General features: G+C 53.8%; 1 protein-coding gene across 2 annotated transcripts; it reads right to left on the reverse strand.

Annotated features, from left to right (window-relative positions):
* Positions 1 to 939: 939 nt before the first annotated feature.
* On the reverse strand, positions 940 to 19,646 carry ACVR1B (activin A receptor type 1B). 2 transcript variants are annotated; one of them, XM_040539759.1, is made up of 9 exons: positions 19,444 to 19,646; positions 10,004 to 10,243; positions 8,441 to 8,689; positions 6,973 to 7,203; positions 6,481 to 6,648; positions 5,811 to 5,967; positions 5,192 to 5,316; positions 4,414 to 4,544; positions 940 to 4,224 (listed from the first exon to the last, which is right to left on the reverse strand). In XM_040539759.1, exons 1-9 carry the CDS (start codon positions 19,574 to 19,576, stop codon positions 4,099 to 4,101), a joined length of 1,560 nt encoding a protein of 519 aa, XP_040395693.1. In that variant the 5' UTR covers positions 19,577 to 19,646; the 3' UTR covers positions 940 to 4,098. The 2 variants fall into 2 exon arrangements, with proteins under 2 accessions (XP_040395693.1, XP_040395694.1); XM_040539760.1 differs by lacking the exon at positions 19,444 to 19,646 and adding an exon at positions 10,838 to 11,943.
* Positions 19,647 to 22,218: the final 2,572 nt, after the last annotated feature.

Here is a 22,218-nt window from a genome sequence, read left to right on the forward strand (position 1 = left end):
ACTCAACTCACCCAGTGCCTCGTTTTTTTGGAACAGGGTTATTTTTGTGGCAGGCCCGGGGCCGTGGGCAGGGACTGCAAAGCTGGGTGAGCCCAGCTGGCGGCTGCCCCTCCGTGCCGCACCGATGCCGTTGGCCTGAGACCACTGGGGACCCCAGACACCGGTGGATTTTCCCCTTGATCCACTCACGTGCTCATTAACAGGAGGCTCTAATTAGGGGGAATTAGCCCAGGCAGTTTGAGGAGCACCAGTTGCCCTCCAAGCAAACAGGATTTTCATGGGGAGCGCTTTGGGCTGCAATTTATCCTCCTCAGAAGCCGCGTGCCCACGTGGGCACAGAGGCACCAGCCCAGGGGCTGCCTCGGAGAGATGCCTCTTGTGCATACACCCTCCTGTTCCTGGTCACTGGACCTGGAGGGGGAGAGCTCCCGAGCCCTGCCTGGGCTGGAAATCCTCCTCTGCCCCCTCGTCTCACCTGCGCTGCCATCGGGACATCGGACTGCACCGCGGACATCAGCAGCTGCATCGGGGCCAGCGATGGGAACGTTCACCGCCGAGATGTGCTGAGCAGGGTGCTAGGGAGATTGTTTTAGCAAGCCCCACTGGCTGTCTCTGGGGCTCAGGGGGCTATTCCCCTGGCAGACAGCAGCCCCAGCTTCACGCCAGTGCCACCAGGCAGGGCAGGGACAGAGCTGACCCCAAGTGGCTCTGGTCTGGTCTCCTCCCAGGGATGAACAACAGATGTCTGGGTTGCTGCCGGCTTTCAGCAAACAGCTGAAAAGCTAGGGGACAGGCTGGAGCACAGAGGTCCTGGATTCGAGACGCCCCCTCCACCTGCCCCACAGCACCGGCAGCTTCACCCCACAGCACCCACCTGGGTCCTGGCCGCTCAGTTCCTACCCCTCTGCAGCAAACAGCGAGAGACTCCAACACCTCACGTGAATAAAACGAACTTTTAATAATGTACAGCAGAAATCGACAGCCTCGTTTTATATTAAACAAAAGATTTCCTATATTACATTGTATTTACATTTGCATACTGAAGAGGTAAAGTGTCTAAGTGGCTATTTTACAGTCCATTTCTAATAAAATATACAAAACCAAACAAATAAAAGGGGCAGATTAAGTACCATGAGATCTGTTCTGAAGCCAGCGTACCACCGATTAACCCTGCGCCACAGACAAGAAGCACGAGCTCTGTACCTCTGCCCCTCCCCAAGGCGATTCGCGAGTATCTGACGTCTCCCCTCCTCGCTTCCAACTGCTGCGGCGTCAGCCTCTTGTCCTGAACTGTCTGTAGTGTTGCATTTTTTAAACAGCTGCTGCAGCCACCTGAGCCGGGCACATTTCAGAGCCGGGCAGTGATTCCTATGTTTGCTACCAGTCAGCTAAGTAAGCACTGCACCTCCCCGGCACATGTTTTGCATGAAAAGTGCTGGATAAATGCTACATAGTCAGCGTTCCCACCTCAGATCCTACTCAGTTTTGAGTGTCTCCTGATGGCATTTCTCTACAAAAACAAGGCTTCTCTACTCCTCCTTGTAGGGGATGCCCTGCCATCCTGCCCTCACCCCTTCTAACTTGATCCGCTCCGCTGTTTGGTTTAGCGCTGAGGCAGATGCATGTGTGGCTACAGTTGGAGGGGCGGGTGAGTGAATCAGTGCAAGTTACGTAGCTGATTTAGTGTCCTCGAAAAGCAGCCTGCACGGTTAACAGGGACAGGAGACTCGTACTCTGAAAGGAGAACGCGCGGCGCTCGCAGAGGAGCGCGCGGCAGACGTACCTACCGGCGTGATGGGCTTTCCTACGGCAGTTTATTTCACAGTCTCAGCTAAGACTTCCTCCCCAACCCGCTGGCATGGGGCCATCGCCAGGGTCCCGTTACAGCAGCTGGAGAGTCTTTAGGGTTCTCTGTGAAGTGCCCACCACCGCCGTTTCTAAATGCAGAAGGGTTTGGTTAAGGGACGGACGGTACTGGAGACACAAGGTAACCTCTGGCTGGGAAACGAGTCAGAACAAATCGGAAAGGGAAGGGAAGCTGTACATTCACAAAGCGCACACTTCCACGCTGCTCCATGAACCAGGCCCTCCCGAGGCAGCCTCGTGCTGCCCGACAGCTAAAAATCCATGGGAGGATGCAAAATGGCTCCAAACACGATGCAAAAAAACACTCCTCACTTTACACAGATAAAGTCACAGACAAGATTGGGGGTCTGGGGAAAGACAGACACACAGACAGATACACAGACAGCAAGAACAGAGTGTTTAAAAAAAAAAATTAACCCCGGCGGCCGGAGCAGAGATGAAACCTCACCTTACAGAACAGGCGCAAGGTTTGAGTAGAAACAGTTCCAGTGTAAATCGAGCTGTGTGCATTTGGTTTTCTTTTTTTTTCTTTTTTTTTTTTTGCAGTGATTTCTTTACAAACAAACAGGTCAAGAGGTAATAATTATAGATTGTTTTTTCTTCTCTTATAAAGAATTAACAACATTAAAAAAAGTTAAAATCCAGGCCCTCCCAGAAAATAATAATAAAAAAAATAATCAAAACCACTCCAGTTAAAAGTTATGGCTTCAGAGTTATATACCATAGATACTGACCTAACCAACAACCAGCACTTCCCAGATTGCCTTTGATGCTGCAGTCAGCACGACAGACTCAGTCCTCAAGCTACTTCTGGTTTTGCTAGGCCCAGCTGCAGACAACAGTCGAACCAACTCTACCTCACCCTGATTCGGCATTTAATCAAAATAAAAGTCATGCAGTTCCCCCCACCCCACAAGTTATACACAGCCACTTCCAGATTATGAGATATTTATATATGTATATTAAAAAGATGGACGTTGATTTCCAAACCCACACCCCACCGTCAGATCCTGCGAAGTGCTGAGTGCCTCTCAGGAGGTGCAGAGCAGCGCCAGACACCCGGCCCCTCGCGGTCTGCCCCAAGCCGCAGAGCGCTCCTGCAAGGGTGCCTCGATGGTGGACTCAGGAATCACGTTCCTACAAGAACGGTCTCCTGCGTTTCCCCACGGCCTGATCTCCTTCCAGCCGGGCGCAGTGCCTGCTCCGTCTCTGACACGCATCTCAGCTCTGTGGCATCTCCCCCGGCTTTCCTTCCACGCTACCAAGAATTCAAACCCCAGGGGCTCAAGGCAAAAAGCCCGGACTCCGGGAGCGAAGTCAGTTCCTTGTTTGTTTTGTTTTGTCTTAAAAAAGGGAGGGGGTGGCAGTGAGGCAACCTGATGGGAAGTTCCTGCAGCCGGCGAACGGGCGGCAAGGCCACAGCACCCATCGGAGAGCCAAGGATCTGGTTCTAAGCAGCCTGTCCAAGCCAGACAACGCTCACTACAGAACAAGGAGAGCACCAGCACGCACAGCTCAAAAAAAGGACACTCGAGATTTGCACATGCACAGAAAGCACGAACGGAGATGAGCCACCCTACGGGCAGACACTGCACGTCTACGGAAGGAGATGAACAGGCACAGGGGACACGCGCACCTTGCGCATGCATACACCATTGCGCACACTGACAGCCAGTCAGATTTTTTTCTTTTTTGACTTAGAATTTTTCAAGCTTAAGAAAAAGGAGGGAAATGGTTTCATGAAGCTGATAAACTGTTCAGGCTCAGCCTCTCAGAAGGGAGCACCATTTGTTTTGCAATGCTTTTTCTGCATTAATGTGCCAGTCCTTGGAAAACCCTCAGAGCATGGCAAGAAAACCTTCCCTTTCCCTTCCCACTCCCAGCACCTAGCACCCCGGCCTCAAACACTGCCAACGGGTGCGTCACGCGCACTGAACTTTACAGGGATTTCCATTAAAGAAACAAGAGTTACGATCATGGCTGAGATCCCTCAGGTAAGTCCCTCTCAAGTCTTCACGCTGTCAGGAGGTGATCATAAAAGGTTTCTGATTGTTTCATACCCAAGCAGGGAAAAGAGCAATTCAAGAGGCTCCGTCACCCCACCTAGCAGCCTGTAGGTCACGCTGTCTGGTTGGTAGCAGTAGATTGGGCAGAAACACGAGGTAGGCCTCCATCACACGTCTACTCTAGCATGGCAGCTTTGTGCAGTTTCCTCATGCTGGGGCTCAGAGCCTAGATTTTCACATCCTCCTGGACACTGAGCTGTGAGAGGGTTTTCTTAATGCGGAGGGCGGTGAGTCGAGCTGCTCCGTTGGCGTACCAGCACTCTCGCATCATCTTACCCATCACCCGTAGTGCCTAGGCAAGAAACAAGGGCAGACATCAGTCCTCTCCTCGACCCCAGGACAGCCTGTCGGGCTGCGGCTGCCCGGCTGAGGCCGGCACAGCCCTCTGCCCCTCCTAAAACTAGAGCTCAGCCTACGCTACTCACTCTTTACTCACCTTATCGAGGGGAAAAAGGGATGTGAAGGCGAAAGCAGATCTTACCTCGTAGCTTTGCCACCAGTTTGGGATGTTAGGCCTTAATTTCTGGTCACATACAACCTTCCGCATCTCCTCAATCGAAGGATCAGAGGGTACAAGGTCATAGTATGGAAGCTGATATTCTTCGTGGATACCTGAAGGAAAGAGAAGGGGAAATGCAATTCCTGGGAGAATGGATCATCCCCACAGAGCTCACTGAAGGCAGACTGATTCTGGTTTAGACTACATGACTCACTGCTGAGATGCGTCAACGCTTCGCAGTTATTTAGAACAGAAACGAAGAATCTGGGATTTGAGTTTACAAGAAAAATTCAGGGAAATAAAATACAGCTGCCCAAACTGGAACAGAGTCAGCGTGCTGCGATCGACACCTCCCACCACAGAGGAAGGGTCGAGGAACCTCGATTGAGCTGCAGTTGGCAGGACTGCTGCACACATGACAGCACCGCGCTCCTGCTCGCAGCTGGATGTGCCAAGTCACTCATTCATACCAATTCAAGGGGAAGAAAGTTAGCCACCGGACTGGCACCACCACTTAGTTAAAATCCATCCAAAAGAACAGACGCCGCCCAGAATATTAACTCCCACTTCCCCACAAAGGCCAGTCTTAACAGGAGCTTTGGGTCACTTTTGTTGACTCCCTTGGTAGCAACGCACATGGACGTATCTTCCTGCAGCCTTGTGCTCCAGGGCCTCCAAAACCCAACCAGCAGAGACCATCGAGGCTAGGAAAGCCAGATGCAAGCCAGGCTGTTGGCACAAGCACCTGAATGGGTATTACCTCCTGCGTTGCACCTTCGAGCAATCTCCCAGTAGACCAAGCCCAAAGCATAGATATCGGCACACTTAAATGAATCAAAATGCTTCATGTTAATGGTTTCATCCAAGACTTCAGGTGCCATGTATCTGCAGAACAGAAAGGGTTCAGCATGTTAGTTTGGAGAGGGGATCCACTCTAAGACAGTAAATGGCAAGTTCTCCCTCACAGCACTTCTCAGCAGATGAAGCTGGGCATCGTGCAGTCTTAATCAGTACAGAACTGGGCCCTACAGTCCAATGGAGTGAACAAAACTCTAAAGAGAATAGTTGGGAAAGAGGCAAAAACAACCAAAAAGCACATCAAGCTCCAGACAACAGGCCCCAAAAGGCTTCTGAGAATGCCAAGCGTGTTGTCAAGCATTATAACGAGCTCCCTGGTGCTGAGTTTACAAAGCTGGCCTACACCTCTCAGCTGGCACCCAGAGACGAAGGGACACCAGTTCTGAGCACAATGCTGACACTCTGCAAGACGCTGGAAATATTTAAGACAGAAAATTTCACCAGTGCTAAACAGCAGCTCAGGCATTTCTCAGTCAAACTGCGACGCCTTCGAATGCCGGCCAGGAAAGCTGCTCCCCTACCGTTTGGTTCCGACCCTTTGGTTCGGTGCAATATCAATCGTATCCGTAACCGAATCGTGCCGGACGGCCAGGCCAAGGTCAGCAATGGCACACGTGCCATTCTTCTTCACCAAGATGTTCTTGGATTTCAAGTCTCTGTGAGCAATGCCAGGCTTTCCTAATAGAACAAAACAACAAGTAGCAGGGATCAAGGTCTGGTGAGATCCGTTAGTCTCAACAGCACAGAGGCAGGCCTGGATCTCACGGCGTTAGTTAAATTCTCAGTGTTGCGACACATTTTCCTGTTTGGATACACTTCAGTGATGAAAAAAAGAGCAGCGCTGCCCGCCTATGGCTTGCAAAGGCTCCATTTACGCTTCAGAGGTACTGCTGATGCAGTAGCATCCAGAGGCCTCAAGAGGGACATAAACTCCATCCCAGGCATCAGGCATGTTTATGTGGACTTAAGGAGCTTATAACTGCTGCTGCCTGTGCTAACTTCCCACCCAAGTAGCACCAATTTTAGGATGCAGATGTGAAATGCTGGTCTAAATCCCAGAAGGAAGGCGAACACACTCCACTGCCAGCAAAAACAATCAGTCCGTTGCTGGTCAATACTGACCAAAAGAAAGCAATTCTGTTTTATTCTCCCTGTAAGAACTCCCAGCATCTTTCCAGACTTTGCTCTTACCTTGAGTACCCACAATCTCCATGTGTAGATGGGCCAGCCCACTCGCAGCAGACAGGGCAAGCTTGATCATCCCCTCAATAGTCACCGTGTATCGATTAAGGTAGTCGAAAAGAGATCCGTGCTCGTGGTAATCAGAGACAAGCCACAGCTGAGTCCACGTTCCATTATCTGCAGCAGGAAGGAGACTGTGCTCAGATGGGTACAATGCAGGGACAGAACAAAACCCCTGAGCATCCTGCACCCCTTCTTTTTGGTACAGAGAACTACCGGGTAAGGCTGCAGCTCAACAGCCAACCTGGGGGCAAGCGAGTCAACAACAGCAGTAAATTTTACCATCCTTTGGTGGGAAACGGTTGAATATGTAGAGTATTTGAAAAGCCCGTTGATGGTTTCCTTTAACCATTTAACTGCAAATCCAAGCGAAGAAACAACTCCTAGAAGCAGACTACATACTAATAAAGTCTCTGCTCGCAGGATTGGGGAACATTTTACCTTTGTTATCTGCAGCAATAAATCCCAGGATGTTCTCATGTCGCAGCATAACAGTTTGATATATTTCCGCTTCCCTAAACCAGGAACGCTCCTCACGTGAAGAGAAGATTTTTACAGCCACATCACCTCCACGCCATCTGCCACGCCACACTTCTCCAAAGCGGCCTTTGCCGATGATCTCCTGAAGGACAATTGTCCGAGCCACGGTCCGCTGGACAAAAAGTGGCAAGCCTATGAACAAGAAAATGGAGAACTGAATGTCTGCTGCAGCAAAAGAAACTCCTGAAGCCCTGGAGTCTGAAGCGGAGCATTATCAAACCTAGAAGGCTCTACATTTGATAACGCTCGGCTTGCCTAAGACCCAAAACAGCAAATGGTGGTAGCTCCCGTGCCTTGTAGGATGTACCGTTTGGCTGCTCCGAAAGCATCTGCATATTGCTTTGAAGTAGCTTGCAAACCACCAGTGATTAGGCATTCAGCAGTCAGGGAACTACAGCTCCACAGCAGATCAAAGAAACTTTAGCCTGAATATGGAGAGGGGAACTTGAAGACAGACTCTGCTAAAAAGCAGTAAATTCCCAGAACTTCTCTTAAGAAAGCAGTCCCAACGAAGTTGCCACCTCTTACGTAAGTTACAGAGCTCACCTGCGGACAGTGAGTACAGAAGAGATCCCTAAACACTTTATATATAGCAGATGTGGTGCTGAAGGTTTATTCCCTGGTTGAATATCAGGTTGCTATATTCTCTGCCTCTGTGGATTATTCTACAGTTTCCATCTGCTGTAAAATTCAGTGTTTTGTGTGTTATTTTTTTTTTTTTTTAAACCTAACTGCTTTCATAGTTCAAAGCCATGAATAAAATGATTACTCCCTTAGCTATTCTAGGAATGACTTCTTCTAACTGCTACAAAAGTGAACACTGTACACTTCACGAACACACTGTCCACTTTGAAATACCCAAGGACTCTTTGGGATAAACAGGCTGCACAAAGAGCATTTGCACACTAACGTTTTCAGCTGCTGGAATCTCTCCTATTTTCCTGCCCGATTTGATGCAGGTGAAATCCTGCACCCCCCTTTGAAAGCCAATAACCCACAGGTTAGCAATTAATGTCTGTTTCCAACCCAAATCCAATTTCAGGGCTAAATTTGAAATAAATGCAGCCGTGTGAGTTATGCTTTTGCAGACAAGGAGGAAAGCCGCACAAAGCTGTTTTTACACATCGCCAGTTAAGGAGGAGTTGAACCACTGCTCTTACCTAGTCTAAGCACTGGACACTGACGTTACAGAGTCTGCTGCATGACCGAAACTAAAATATGCCCTCCGTATTACTCACGACAAGGCAACCTGAACAGGCTGATGAGGCAAGGACCTTCCACCAGTGCAAAGCTGTGAGGACTAGAGCCAGAACAGACTACTCCATTACAACTACACGTTACCAGGTCATTTCCAGTCGTATCTTAATACCTGAGCCAGAGCCAGAGGTGGAGAGATCATAGACTAGGTCTTGCAAAGTCTTATCCTTCGACAGGCACATTTCACAAGAGGGGTCTTCCATATCCAGCCGCTGACGATTGTGATAGACTCGTTGGTGGTGGTGAAAAACAAAGACGACGATGATCATGACCACGAACACGAGGAAGACAGGTCCAGCAATCACCGCCACCAGCTCCACAGGACCCCAGCTGGATGGGGGTTCGTTATCTTTCAGGTGCCCTTGAGAGAAAAAGGGAGGAGAAAAAACACAGGCTCTTTTAGAAAACTGTCACTCCTTCAGTGTTCTTTAAGGACCTTCTTCTTGTGTTTTAATTATCCTCTCAGAGCCAAGACTATTTTAGCTTGCTGCTCCAGGATGGTAAAGGACACATCGAATAACAGCGGTAACGTGGGAATGATCGATTCACCAGGCAGGCAAACTACAGTGAAAACCCACAAAAGATGATGGTGCTTCATTTGTGGCATCGGGGGTTACAGCACCTGCTATTTAAAAGGGGGTGGGAGCCTGTTCCTGGCCAACTTTGCTAGAACAGCCTGCGTACTACCTTCCACTGGAACTCTCCAAGTGGGGGAAAAAAAACAACAAAACCAGAAGTAAGGACTCAGCTCTGCCTCTGTCCCCTTCGTCCTGCAATAGCCAATGAAGACTTGTACACGAAGACAACAATTACTTGTCTTGAGAACAAACAGGACTTCCCCTACTGCACCCAAGGAAAATGGGTACTGCAGTCTTTACCAGACCCACTAAATATCAGCCCAAAACGGAGAGGAACACGGTATGAGGAAGTACTGCATGCCTTCTCTGTCCCAAGAACTGGAAAGCAGCAGCCATTTCCCACACCCTCACTCAAAGGCAGGGCTGCTTCCTCTATGCGTATTCAGAATTCGGGCACCCCTCCACCCCACACGCTTTCCTCCAAAGCTGCTGCACCATTCCCATCCTCGTGCCTCATCACTGAAAAGATCTGCGGTCCTGAAGGAAGGAAAGCAAACCTATCAGATAAAAGGCAGGCTGCAGCGCAAGGCAGCGCCGGAAAAGGGATCCGAGCCGTGCCCAGAAAACATGCACTGACCTCAGGCCATCGCAGACACAGAGCACCATGCAGCAGAACAGAAGCTCAAATTTAACTGCAGACGAACATATCTGCTGTTGCTTTCAGGAGCCTGTGCGGCTATCAGCAGCAGGGCTGATAAGGCGAGAGGAGTCTCACAACACAGAGCTGCTGAGTGAAGGTGGGGGGAGAAAAAACACAACCAAACATTGGAAGCTTCTCCTACCCTAAAGTACAACCTCATCATCTGGTGACATTTTGTCTGCCACAGGGGAGTTCAAGCAACTTCACATTTTAATTTGAAGTAGTTTGTTATTATTTCCACTTTACAAATCAAGGGAATAAGCCAAGCGCTCGAGTTCACACAGCAACCTAAGGGAAAAAGTGAAAACAGTGCCGAGAACACCTCATTCCCGATCCCAAACAGACAGCTTCTACCCTCTGCACTTCAAACAGACGACTTATTTAGCTCTCTACTCACCGCTGGGAACCATTAAATCAATTTTGTTGCAAAAATCGGAGTAGCAGCAGTGAGTATTACGCAGATCTTCTGAACTCAGACAATAGAAGGGTTTCCCAGCAGGAATCAGTTTTGCTTCAGGAATGCAGGTCCGAACGTGATGTTTGACACCGTCCAGGTTGAAGACGGACACCATGCACGCGCCGTCCGTTTCACACGTGGAGTTTGCTTGTTTGCAGTCGGAGCACAAACATGTCAAAGCTGCAGAAATCAAAACAAGATCAGCCCCTTAAAACTCGCCAGAGACCAGGCGTTCAAGCAAAAAGAAAACTTTCTTCCCCAGTCTGCCCACTTCAGAGGGAACGGGCCATTCTTAGGTCCGGGAAGAATTGGCTTTAGTAACAGAACAAGTCATATTTGGTACTGTAGATGCAAAAACCTGCCTTGAGCACCGAATACAATGTGGAAGACCAACGCCTTTCCAGAAGGTGACTGTTGGCACTGCCCTCGTCTTGCCCTTGTTGCAACCAACCATTAGCAGAGATGACCCAAGTCATCCCCGCAAACTAGGCTACGTTTTACCAAGACCCACTCCCAGTCCGACCTAGGGTCGGAATACAAACCGAGGCGGAGCGCTCGCTCCTCCTGGCAGACCGATCGCACCCGAATGCCCTGCACAGGCCTCGGCCATGCCACGGACGAGCTGCCCGACACAGGCCAGCGAGGGACATCCACCTCCACGGGCAGCTGGCAGATGCCTACCCAAAACCCAAACCGACTCCACAAGCCAAGCGTGCTACACCCAACCAGGTCGGTCACTTATTTAGTAACCGCTTTCCCGATCCGAGACGCTACCTTGGGTCAAATACATTCCTGGCTTTCTGCCTGCTCTCCGTGAACATTATTTGGGTAAAGAGCGAAGGAGACACTCCGAGGCGGATTCCCACATTTTTCGGCCTCCCAGCCGTCACTGTGCTTTTCTCAAGCTGCCTGAAAAACTGTAAGCAAATCCCCAGGCATCGCCATGGTTGGGAACAAAGAGCGAGTACAACAATGTCAAGAAGAAGGGTGGGGCTTGGAGAGCAGCACGCAGTTTTTTCTTCGGCTTTCATCAGATCTCTCAGCCTCCCCGGAGGGATTCAGAAACATGTACTTACCCGCTGCAGAAATGGTCTTTCAGGTAGAGAGGGTTTGAAGAAGGGTTTTAAAAGACACAAGCGCCACGGTTAACTCTCCCCAGCCCGGCAGCTAAATCCTCTCCGCCTGTTTGTGCTCTGCCAGCGGCAGGACACGCACCAAAGTCATGAAGATGCTCGTGTGTGTCAGACACCTTCCTGCGGGGCAGGGGGAGCGCGGAGCCCTCCGTCAGCACCATCGCTGCCATCTGCACGTTTATCAAACCTCCAGGGATATTCACGGCCCGGGGAGAGCCCCTTTGCTCCCAGCCAACGCGCAGCAGAGTCGGGCTGCGGGGGGGCACCGTGAGCCGAAGGGAAAATAAGCAGGTCCTGACCAACTTCTTCGGGGTTTGTTTGGGAGGAAGACACCCGTTATCCCTTATCTCCAGTGTCCTAGGTAAATCAGTCAGGCTAATTACGTTGCTACTCACTCAATTCTCTCTGGACACTGTGCTCTTCATTTCCTAGCTGTTGCTGTGTGCTGCTTAACAGCTCCGAGGCAGGCTGCAATATTTCGGAGAGGCTAAATGCAGGCACAAGTGGGTTTGAACCAACGGATCCAAAACTGAAGCAGCAGTAAAAAGCCAGCGAAATACGGAAGAGCTGCTGAGCGAGACGGCTTTAAAAAGCACCGTAAGCAATTGTAGCTTATTACTCTGTGCTTGGCACAAGCCGAAGAAAAGGGACGTAGGACAGAAAACAGACGGGGATGACCCCAAGACCGAGCCCTACGGAGGAGAGCCGAGCACACCGTACCCAAGGATCGCTCGGCTTTTACAGGGGGATGTTCACGAAGGGAAGCCCCCTGCACCCACCCGCCCCGCAGCTCTGAGCACGCCGCTTTCCAGTGGTCAGCGGGGCAGGGAACGGACAGGTCTTCCAAAAGACACGCACGCTCCGGGGAACAAAGGTTGGTCGTAATGGAGCTTTTAGGAAAGCACGAGAAAGGAGAGAGCAGCCAGGGCACATTCCTACCTTCAAGTCTACTTAAAAGGAAATAGTGTTTTAAAGCATCTCCTTTATGACTTTATCAAAACCTCAAGGTATAAATTAAAATCATTTAAGCAACACGTTTCACCATGCAGGCTCTTTGCAACTTGATTTAGATGCAGTAAAACCGAACTTGGTTCCTGTTAGTCTCATTTCGAAGTCAAAGATTAAGGCTACGGCAATTTCACTTCCAGAAGCTCAAAAGTAAACAAAACACTTCAGTGCTCTAATAAAGCTGGTTTTGTAAACTTTTTCTTTCTTCCATATCTGGCCCGAAACTAAGCATCCTTTCAAGAACAAAAGCTGAGGCACTGGCTGTATCCTCTCGGTTTCATTTGCAGAGTTCAAAAAAAACCAAAAAAACACAAAACCAAAAAAACACAAACACAAAGCAATCGGTCTACCTGCAAGGTACGATACCAAAACCCCCGTGCACAGGGGACCGGAGACAAAAGATCCTTATCTGTTCTGGGCAGAAAGACAAAGTTTCTTCCCAAGGAGGGGTAAGCCCCACAAAGCCTCGTTTCCCCCTTGTGGTGCTGCCAGCTGACGCGCTCCCCCTCCGAGCCGGCTGCTTTTTTTTTTTAAACAGCGGTTCTCCAAAACCCCTAGGGTAAGGAGAGCAGCGTGAACAAAGGAAATGAAGACTCCAGCAGGCACGTGCGCTGCTGCTACGCCACCCATGAGACCCTCGAGAGGCCCTCCAGACATTCCAGGTGGCCACGGGAGGGCTGCAGGCAGGCGCCCTCCAATTTTAGGGCTTATTAAATCCTTGGTAGACCCCCAAGTCCAGCCCCAGCCTCCCTTGAGCAGCCAGGAGCCAATTCTGCCTGCACCTTTATCATGCAAGAGCCCACCTCCAGGCCTGCCATCGCCCGGAGCCGAATTCCTCCCCAGGCATCACCCACCGAGGGCCGGTCCTGCCGCGGTGCCGGAGCCCGGGCTTCCGTCAGCCAGCACAATTACAGGGCAACCCCTGCGCAGGGCTTGCATTTCAGGTTTGATTAACCAGAAGGGAAAATTCTTCACATATCAGTAGCGCTGGGAGCCAGGAACACGCAGACATTCTTTTCCTTTGGATGGGGGACGGAAAAGCGACAGGTACAGAGCCCCACGCCAGGCATCTCCGCGGGGCTCCCGCGAGCAGCCGGGGACGCCCGGGCAAAGCAGGAGCCAGGAGCGAAGGAAAGAATTTTTCATGCCAAACAGCGTTCCTTTTATTCGGGAAGAAAAGCTCCTATCGAGCAAAACATATAATCTACTTAATAAAAGAAACTGACCGGGCCGAAGAAAATAGATCGGGCAGAGGAAAACAAAAGAGCAGTTCAGAGCGCCGGGGCGGTTCGCTCCCCTCTCGCAGGAGCGCCTGGGGATGAGTCTGCACGAAAGGTGCTGCAGAAGTTGGCAGCAGAGCCTGCTCTATCCGCTCCGCGCTCTTCCTGACATTCTGCTCAGAGACAAACCCAGCCCTTAAACGAAGCTGTTTAAACAAGCCTAGCATTAAGCCGCGGATCCTCAGAATGGAAGCTTTGTTCTCCCGAAGAGAGACGGATCGGGCTCGCGTCCCTGCCGAAGCAAAGCCTCGCTGCGACGGAACCCAGGGCATCCTCCTGCCCTAACTACAGCATGGGGGGAACAAGAGAAGGCCCCCTCGTACCAAATTCCCCCATTAAACGTAACCTGCTTTCGTAAAATGAATCCCAACAAGCAGGTGGGGGTCCTTGGATTACAGCTCCAGGCTCCAGGGAGCTAATATATTAAGCCTTGACAGCCAAAGAACAATTTTTTTTTTTTTGCAGCAACTATCTGAGCTCATTTTGCACATATTTATTCTCGCACAGGAATGCATGTGTCAAGATGTCTACGCAGCTAGACAGGAGAAAAGTTTCACAGCGAAATCTAACGTAATGGTGTTAACCACCTCTTGGAATACATTTCCCAAAATCTCCCAAAGCCGCGCTATGCAAGATGACATTTTCCCTGGGGGAAAATGCTACCTGATCAAGATGTATTAAGATAATTAACCTGAAGATGATCATTGGTAAAATTGCCAATACCCACCCACGTATTTACCAGATAAACAGATTTTTGCCGAGATTGTAAGCTGCTGTTCTTTTTCAACAGTTTGAATCGAGGCTGGAAGAACAATGATTCCCCTGACTTCTGAGCCTTCATAAGGCTCTGGAACAGGAGCTGCAATTTATTATGTCTCTGTACAGCACCTAACTTAATGAGACCCAATCTGGTAGTGATGTTTTAATGCTGCAGCAGCATAATGTTAGCAAGAGAAATGGAAAACAATTGGGTTTGTACCTCTGCTGTTTCTTCAGATGCTATAATGAAGAGGGACATGTGTAAACATGCTTGGAAGAAAGAAATACCTTTCAGGGTTTCATTATATGCTGTGCTGAAATAAAGAATAACCATTATCACGGAGGGTTTTGCCCAAGAGTAGGCTAGAAATAAAACCCATTCTCACGTGGCGAGGGAGCTGAGGACTGTTCCGAGTCTCTGCATGCTCCTCGTTCAACCGTACGACCCCAAGAATGATACTCCAAGAAAACAACCAGGGCTTCATTTCCAAAAAAGCAGGGAGGACAATACCCAAAGCTCCCTGATGAAGACTTTTAGAAACAAAGATTTTCTTTCCATCACGTTCATCTCAATTCTGCTGCTGCCTGGGGTCAACAACTGGCATCCCCACATCCCTACCCAGGATATATCTGGGTCTAAAATGCCTCTGCCGTGTGGCACCAGCATCTTCTCCGAGCCCCAGCGCCAGCTCACCGACACCTCCACCTCCAAAAGTGAGCACCAGGACATTTCTAGAGCTCACGCTGCCCCTGCTACCCTACCGAGGGGCAGAAGAAACCAGAAGATTCGCTCTTCTGCAGATACAGTGCCACCATCTCGAATGCCTTCCCTACATCTCCCTGCCTCATCAGCATCTCCATCTACTTTCGGATCTCAGCATCTCTTCTGTTCCTTGCTGGTGCTTCTGAAATCTACTGACCCACTGCTGCTAAACGAAACAGAGTTAAAATTAGCTGTGCTATGAAAAAAAAAAAAAAAAAAAAAGCACTTGCATGCAAGTCATCCAGAAACTAAAAATTATACTAGGATATTTAAAGTTAGCAACAAGAGTCCCAACTTTTTCAAGCTGGCTGCAGTCCCCTGGCATGCACTGAACCCAACAAGAACATATCGTGGCTGACTAGAAGACATACTAAATGGAAAAAAAAAAAGGGGGGGGGGGGGGGAAGGATGTGCTTTCACCTTTAAAGAAGGGTTTTCCTTGCATCTAGTCAAGTAACACAAAAGGAGAGCTTTAAATGAATTTTAAACAAGTGAATTGACAGGAGCCTCATCATTAATAGGGTAATTAGAAGGAGCCTTGACATTTCTGCTGCTGTTGCTCTTCAAACTCAGAAAACAGACATATGGCTCCAAACTCCCTCTCCATGCTCCGGTCTGACACCTATTTTGTGTTTTGACTTGTTCGGGAACCAGTTCAGGAGCCACCCATGCCCTACCAGCACTGCAGAACAAAGTCCTGCGAGCCAGGCAGATGGACAGCCCCTCACTGATGGTTTCCAGGACTCTGCATTCTCAGGCAGCTAGCACATTTTTGGGGGGTCTAAATAACCAGCTGCTTACTGTGCCGTTGATATTCCAACACCTAGCAGGCCACGGGTTACTTCTACGAAGCCCAGAGAAGGTAGCAAGCGTTCGAAAAGCGAGCGTTGTCAGGGGGCCTTGATGTGCAGCAAAGTCTGCTTTTCTGCTGGGAAGAAAGGGGAAAAAGAAATCCACACAGAAAAGGGAGGCTGGAAAGCTTGGGCTTAAATAATCCGGACAAAAGAGTGCTCCCACCCCTGCAAAGAGCCCGCACGCAGCAGCTTGCCTCCAAAGGCTCAGCACCAGCGAACGCCGAATGCCAGCGCGGCTTTCTTCTCCCTTGAGAGGAGCAGACAGACCAACTCCCCGCGCCGGGCTGATAACCGCCCCGGCCGCGTGCTGGGGAGCATATTTCCACCGGTCAACACCCAGTGAACTTTGCTTGGCGTTCAGAGAATTGACGTTTTTAACTTCACTCCTTTCGCAACTGCGATTTCCGGCGCATCCACTACTGGCAGCGGCCGCGCACCCGGGGAAAAAAAAAAATCCGGGCTGTCTGGCCAAGGAGCCGAAGGAGTTCAAGAATGCTCGTTGGACACTGTTTTTAATTTCCAGTTGGAGAAATCTTTCTTGGAAAGTTCTAAGATGTAACTTGCGGACCGCTCCGTTTGGTCTGATTTATCTGGGTAAATACGTACTCAAAGCAGGTGTTGAGAATAAAACCCGCTGGTCTGAGAGATTGCTCCCAAAAACCACTCTTTTTGCTTTGTTTCAGGCCAGAAAACGAAGCCTACCTACAGCCACCCTGGAAGAATCACTGCACGGGCACCGTGCGCTTTCTTTTTAAAAAGGAAAGCGAGGTGGGGGGGGGCGGGGGGAGGTTTCCTCTCTATTTACCAACGCACACGTTGGGTTTACAGCACCCAAGCACTGCAGAAATTCGGATGTTTTTTCCTACCTACCCTGAAACAAGCAGCTAAGATCTCTCGCGGAAAGCACAACAGCAAGGGCAGCCCTGGCTGGCTCCGGAGGCATGCCGAGCTCGCATCATGGCTGCTCGAGCAGCCGATGCACGCACAGTCGGAGGCTCCGGTCCCCGCCGCGGCGCCGGCGGAGCCGTGGCCGCGATGCCAGACCCCGAAACACCTCCCTGGGGTCCCCAAAGCGGCTCCCTGGGGGTCCCCAAGGCCGCAGTTTTCCGCCGGGCAGCGTGGCTGTGAACGGCCGGCGTGCGCTTGGCGGAAACAATAGGAGCCCTGATCAAAGGCACGGACGGGTCCGCCGAGCTGCACGGGGTCAATCAGCCCTTTCCTGTTTGTTTATATATTTATTTTTCCCCAAGCGCCAGCTCGGTGCAAACCACGGAGGGAAGCCTGGTGACAGACCCGTGGGGAGCCTCCCGCGGTCCCCAGCTTTGCCACCTCCACCCCGGAGAAGCCGGCATCGCCAAGGCGCCCACGTCCAGCACCCCGGCGGGGCCGCTCGGTGAGGCTGACAAGTCCGGATCTGCACGAGGAGAGGCGGTTGCCTCCCGAAAGCCGCCTGGAAGCGCCTGCCACGACGAGGCGAGAGGACGGGGAGGAGAGGAAGGCTCCTCCTGCAACAGGCACCGGCCTCGCACGAGCGGCCGTCGCCCCCCCCCCCCACCACCACCCCGAGAGCGAAGCCCCTCGGTGGCCGACCAGGCCGCGGCCTCCCTCCCTGCCAACAGGTGCCCCCCCGGACCCCACGCCGTGAGGAAAAAGGGCAATATTTTTTTTTTAATAAAAAGCACAAACGTGGTACTTTTCGCTTCCCTCCCCCCCCACCCCCCTTCCTCTGGGAAAGGCAAAAGGCGCGCGGCGAAGGCCGCAAGCAGCCGAAACAAAGAGTTTGCCCTCCCTCCAAACAAATATTTGCAGTCGCCAACAACGCCGTGGCAATTTTTTTTTTTGGGGGGGGGGGGGGTTGTTTTGTTTGAAAGAAAGGTTCCTTTGCCAAAAAAAACGGCGGCCCGAGGAGGGGGCACCGCAGCCTGTGGGGCATGGGGGCCAGCGAAGGGCCGGGGTCCCCCCCATTTTGGCCTGGTCACAGCCGCCAACACGTCTCTGCCCGAGGCTCAGCACTGACGTGGGGGAACTTCTCCCCCCCCCCCCCCCCCAACACACACAATCGGGGGGGGGCCCAGAGGCCTTTTTGGGACCCAAAAGGCCCCACTGACGTGCCCAGCCCCCCCCACCCCCCCCCAGTCCCTTCTCATTCAGGGAGAAGCCCCCCCCCGGCTGGCGGGTCTCTCCCCAAGCATCCCTTGGCACATCCCTCGCAGACATGGAGGATTCCCCCAGATCAGCCCCCGTTTCCCTTCTGTGCCCCCCCCCCCAAAGGCTCCACCAACACCCTACACGCCCTTGATGCCTCCAGACCCCCCCCCCAGCCCCCATCTCCCCCCTCCCTGCACCCCAAGGCCCCCCTGGGGCCTCCCCTGTACGATGCAGCCCCCCCTTTTTAAAAGGGGGGGGGGGGAATGTCACGACGGACAGACAACAGACCCCAATCCCAGCCCCCCCCAGCTGACCTCATGCCCCCCCCTCATAGCCCATCTCTCCCCCCAGGGCCCCCCCTTCAGTTCTCCCCCCCTAGCCCCCCTAATATACTCCCCCAGCCCCCAAGTTCTCCCCCAGCCCCCCTAATTCCTCCCCATAGCCCTCCCCCGCCCCCCCAGTTCCCCTCCTCAGCCCCCCAGTTACCCCCTCCCAGCTCCCCAGTTCCCCCACTGCCCCTTCCAGCCCCCCCAGGTCCCCTTTTCAGCCCCCCCCCAGTGCCCCAGTTCCCCCTACAGCCCCTCCAAATCCCCTCCTCAGCCCCCTCAGAACCTCTCAGCCCCCCAATTTCCCTCCTCATCCCCCCCAGCCCCCCCAATTCCCCCCCAGCTCCCTAATTCCCCTCCTCAACCCCCCAACACCTCCAATTCCCCCTAGAGCCCCCCCAGTTCCCCCCTAGAGCCCCCCAAAGCCCCCCCCAGCTCCTCCAATTCCCCCCCATAGCCCCCCAGTTCCCCCAATTCCTCCCCATAACCCCCCCAATTGCCCCTCCAGCTCCCCTCAGTACATCCAGTTCCCCCCAGCATCCCCCAAACCCCCCCAGCTCCCCAATAACCCCCTCCAGTTCCCCCCCAGAGCCCCCCAAACCCCCCCCCCCAGCTTCCCCAATTTCCCCCCAGCTCTCCTCCAGGCGCCCCAGTTCCCCCCTAGGGGAACCAAAACCCTCCCCAACCCCCCCCTCAATTCCCCCCTAGAGCCCCCAAAGCCCCCGCCCCGCTCCCCCAATTCCCCCCATAACCCCCCCGTTTCCCCCCCATAACCCCCATTTCCCCCCCCAGCTCCCCCAATTCCCCCCTAGAGCCCCCAAAGCCCCCCCCAGCTTCCCCAATTCCCCCCATAACCCCCCCGTTTCCCCCCCATAACCCCCATTCTCCCCCCCAGCCCCCCAGAGCCCCCCCCAGCTCCCCCAATTCGCCCCCATAAGCCCCCCAGCTCCCCCAATCCCCCCCCATAACCCCCCCGCTTCCCCCCCATAGCCCCCCCAGCCCCCCCCATTACCCCCCCCCCCCAAGATTCCCGGTGCGGGCGGGGGCGGGGCCGTCCGCCATGTTGTGCCGGCCGCCGGGCCGGGCCCGCTGCCGCCGCCCTCACTCACCGCGAGCCCCACCGGGCGCCCCGGCCAGGAGCAGGGCGAGCAGCGGCAGCAGCACCGGCGGCGGCGGCGGCGGCGGCGGCAGCGCGGGGGCGGGCGGGGGCCGGCGGCGGCGGCGGAGGGGGGGGGCGGCCATGGCGAGCGCCGCGGCCTCGGAGCCGAGCGGGCGGCAGCGGAGCGGGAGGGGGAGGGGAGCGGGGAGGGAGGGGAGGGGCGGGGCGGGGCGGGGCGGGCCTTAAAGGGGCCGCGCGGCCGTGGGGGGGGGGGTGGGGCGTGAGGGAAGGGGGTGTGTGTGTGGGGGGGGGGCTCAAGGGAGTTGGGGGGGGGTGAGGGGAGCTGGGGGGGGGTAGTGGGGGAACTGGGAGGGGGGGGCTGGGGGGGTAGTGGGGGAACTGGGGGCCTGAGGAGGGGGCCTGGGGAGGCTGGGGGGGGCTCAAGGGAGCTGGGGGGGTGAGGGGAGCTGGGGGGGGGGTAGTGGGGGAACTGGAAGGGGGGAACTGGGGGGCTGGGGGGCTGGGGGGGGTAGTAGGGCAACTGGGAGGGGGGGGCTGGGGGGGGTAGTGGGGGAACTGGGAGGGCGGGGCTGGGGGGGTAGTGGGGGAACTGGGGGCCTGAGGAGGGGGCCTGGGGAAGCTGGGGGGGGCTCAAGGGAGCTGGGGGGGGTGAGGGGAGCTGGGGGGGGGTAGTGGGGGAACTGGGAGGGGGGAACTGGGGGGCTGGGGGGGGTAGTGGGGAACTGGGGGGCTGAATAGGGGGCCTGGGGAGGCTGGGGGGGGGCTCAAGGGAGCTGGGGGGGCTGAAAAGGGGATCTGGGGGGGCTGAGGGGTGCTGGGGGGGCTGAGGAGGGGGGCTGGGGGGGCTATGGGGAGGCATTGGGGGGGCTGGGGGGGGAACTGGGGGGCTGGGGGAGCATATTAGGGGGGCTTGGGGGGGGGAGAACTGAAGGGGAGGCCCTGGGGGGAGAGATGGGCTGGGGGGGGGGCATGAGGTCAGCTGGGGGGGCTGGGAAGGGGCTGGGGTTGGGGTCTGCTGTGGTCTGTCTGTCCGTCGTGACATTCCCCCCCCTCCTCGAGGGTGTGTGAGAGTGTGTGTGTGTGTGTGTGTGTGTGTGTGTGGAGGTGTGTGCGAATGTGTGTTTGCATGTGTGCATGCATGTGTGTGCATGTGCAAACGTGTGTAAACATGTCTGTGTGTGTGTGCAGGCATCCTTGTGTGTGTTTGCATGTGTGTGTGCATGTGTGCGAATGTGTGTGTGAACATGGGTGCGTACGTGTGTGTGCAAATTGTGTGTTCGAAGGTGCGTGTGTATACATGTGTGCATGCATATGTGTGCATTCATGTGCATGAGTGTGTGCATGCGTATGTGTATACGTGTGAGTGTGTGCATGCACACATGTACTTGCCTGTGTATACATTTGCACACGTGTGCATGCATGTGTGTGTGCATGTGTATGTGTGCATGCATAAGCATATGTGCATGTGTATACTTGTGTGTGTGTGTTTGTGTGCATACATGCATGCACGTGTAGGCAGACATGTGCGTGCTTGTGTGCATCCATGTGTGCACATGTGCATGCATGCTTATTGCATGTATGCATGCACTAAGGCACATGTATGTGTGCATGTATGTGCATGTGTGTACGTGCTTGTGTATGCATGTGTGTGCATGCATGTGCATGTATGCACGAACATGTGTGTGCATGTATCCATGTGAACATGCATCTAAATGCATGTATGCCTGTACACATGTACGTGCACGCACATGTGTGCATGCATACATGGATGCGCACATATGTATGTGTGTGCACGTATGCATGCACATGTATGCATGTGAGTGCGTGCATGTGCATGCGTGCGCACAGGGGTGTACATGTGTGTGCTGGTAGGGCTTGGGGATGCCGGCGCTGGGCCACCTGCACGGCTGTGCACTGCGGTGCGTGTGCAGTGCGTGTGCAGTGCGTGTGCAGTGCACGCACAGTATGCAGTGCATGCACAGCGTGCAGCGCATGCAGCGGTGCAATACAGGGCTGGCAGGGCGCTGCGTGCTGCAGACCCGGTGCAGCTCCCGCGTGCTGGGGACTGATCCATACCCATGCGGGACCCCTTGGCTCAGCACCCCAACGCCCGGCCCGCGCCCCACTTCCAAGAGCCGCCCTTTGCTGATCAGTTCCTCCCAGCTGCTAACTGGGAGCAGGGCACCCGCTGCGGGCTGTGCCTGCGGTGTCAGCGTGCGCCGGGCGCGTGTTCTGTTCCAGGCCAGGTCAACATCCCGCACGGGGCTGAGCCGGAAAAAAATCCCCGTGTCAGCCGAGCTCTTCCGAGCAAGTTCCTCTTTCATCTTCGGGGGCGTTTTCGCGCTCCCCCGGGCTATCAGCAGGAACCTCCTGCGCACCCGCTGCGATAAGGCGCCCGGGCTATCCTGCCTGAACAATGTCAGCGCCGCGATTTCCCGCGCTCGCAAACAAGACCTGGCCTTTGTTGTCTGCGCTTTCTTGGCATCTCGGGGTACTCTTTTTCTTTTTTTTTTTTTTTTTTTTTTGGTGCAAATTCCTAGAAGCACGAGGGCCGGCAGCCCCGAGCTTGGGCGGTCGCAGGGAGAGGGTTGCGGAGAGGCTGGAGCGAGGTTTATTGCGGGATCCGAGCGCGCGGGACCGATACACGACAGCTACACCCGTGTCGAAGCAATAAATTAAGCCATGCACAAGCTCCGGGCCGCGGGGTCCCCTCCTCAGTGCCTGGTGGGGGAGGCTGTGCAGCTGTGAAGCGATAAAGTAGCTT

Source organism: Cygnus olor, chromosome 29, assembly GCF_009769625.2.
Source record: "Cygnus olor isolate bCygOlo1 chromosome 29, bCygOlo1.pri.v2, whole genome shotgun sequence".
In the NCBI taxonomy this organism is placed as follows: domain Eukaryota; kingdom Metazoa; phylum Chordata; class Aves; order Anseriformes; family Anatidae; genus Cygnus; species Cygnus olor.

Excerpts from the sequence above, each read along its gene's own strand:
- ACVR1B (XM_040539759.1), bottom strand. The coding sequence starts at position 19,576 with ATGGCCGCCCCCCCCCTCCGCCGCCGCCGCCGGCCCCCGCCCGCCCCC. Across the intron at positions 7,204-8,440 it reads CACCTCTGGCTCTGGCTCAG|GCTTGCCACTTTTTGTCCAG; the intron begins GTATTAAGATAC and ends TCTTGTTCATAG. Across the intron at positions 5,968-6,480 it reads GGAGATTGTGGGTACTCAAG|GAAAGCCTGGCATTGCTCAC; the intron begins GTAAGAGCAAAG and ends TTGTTCTATTAG.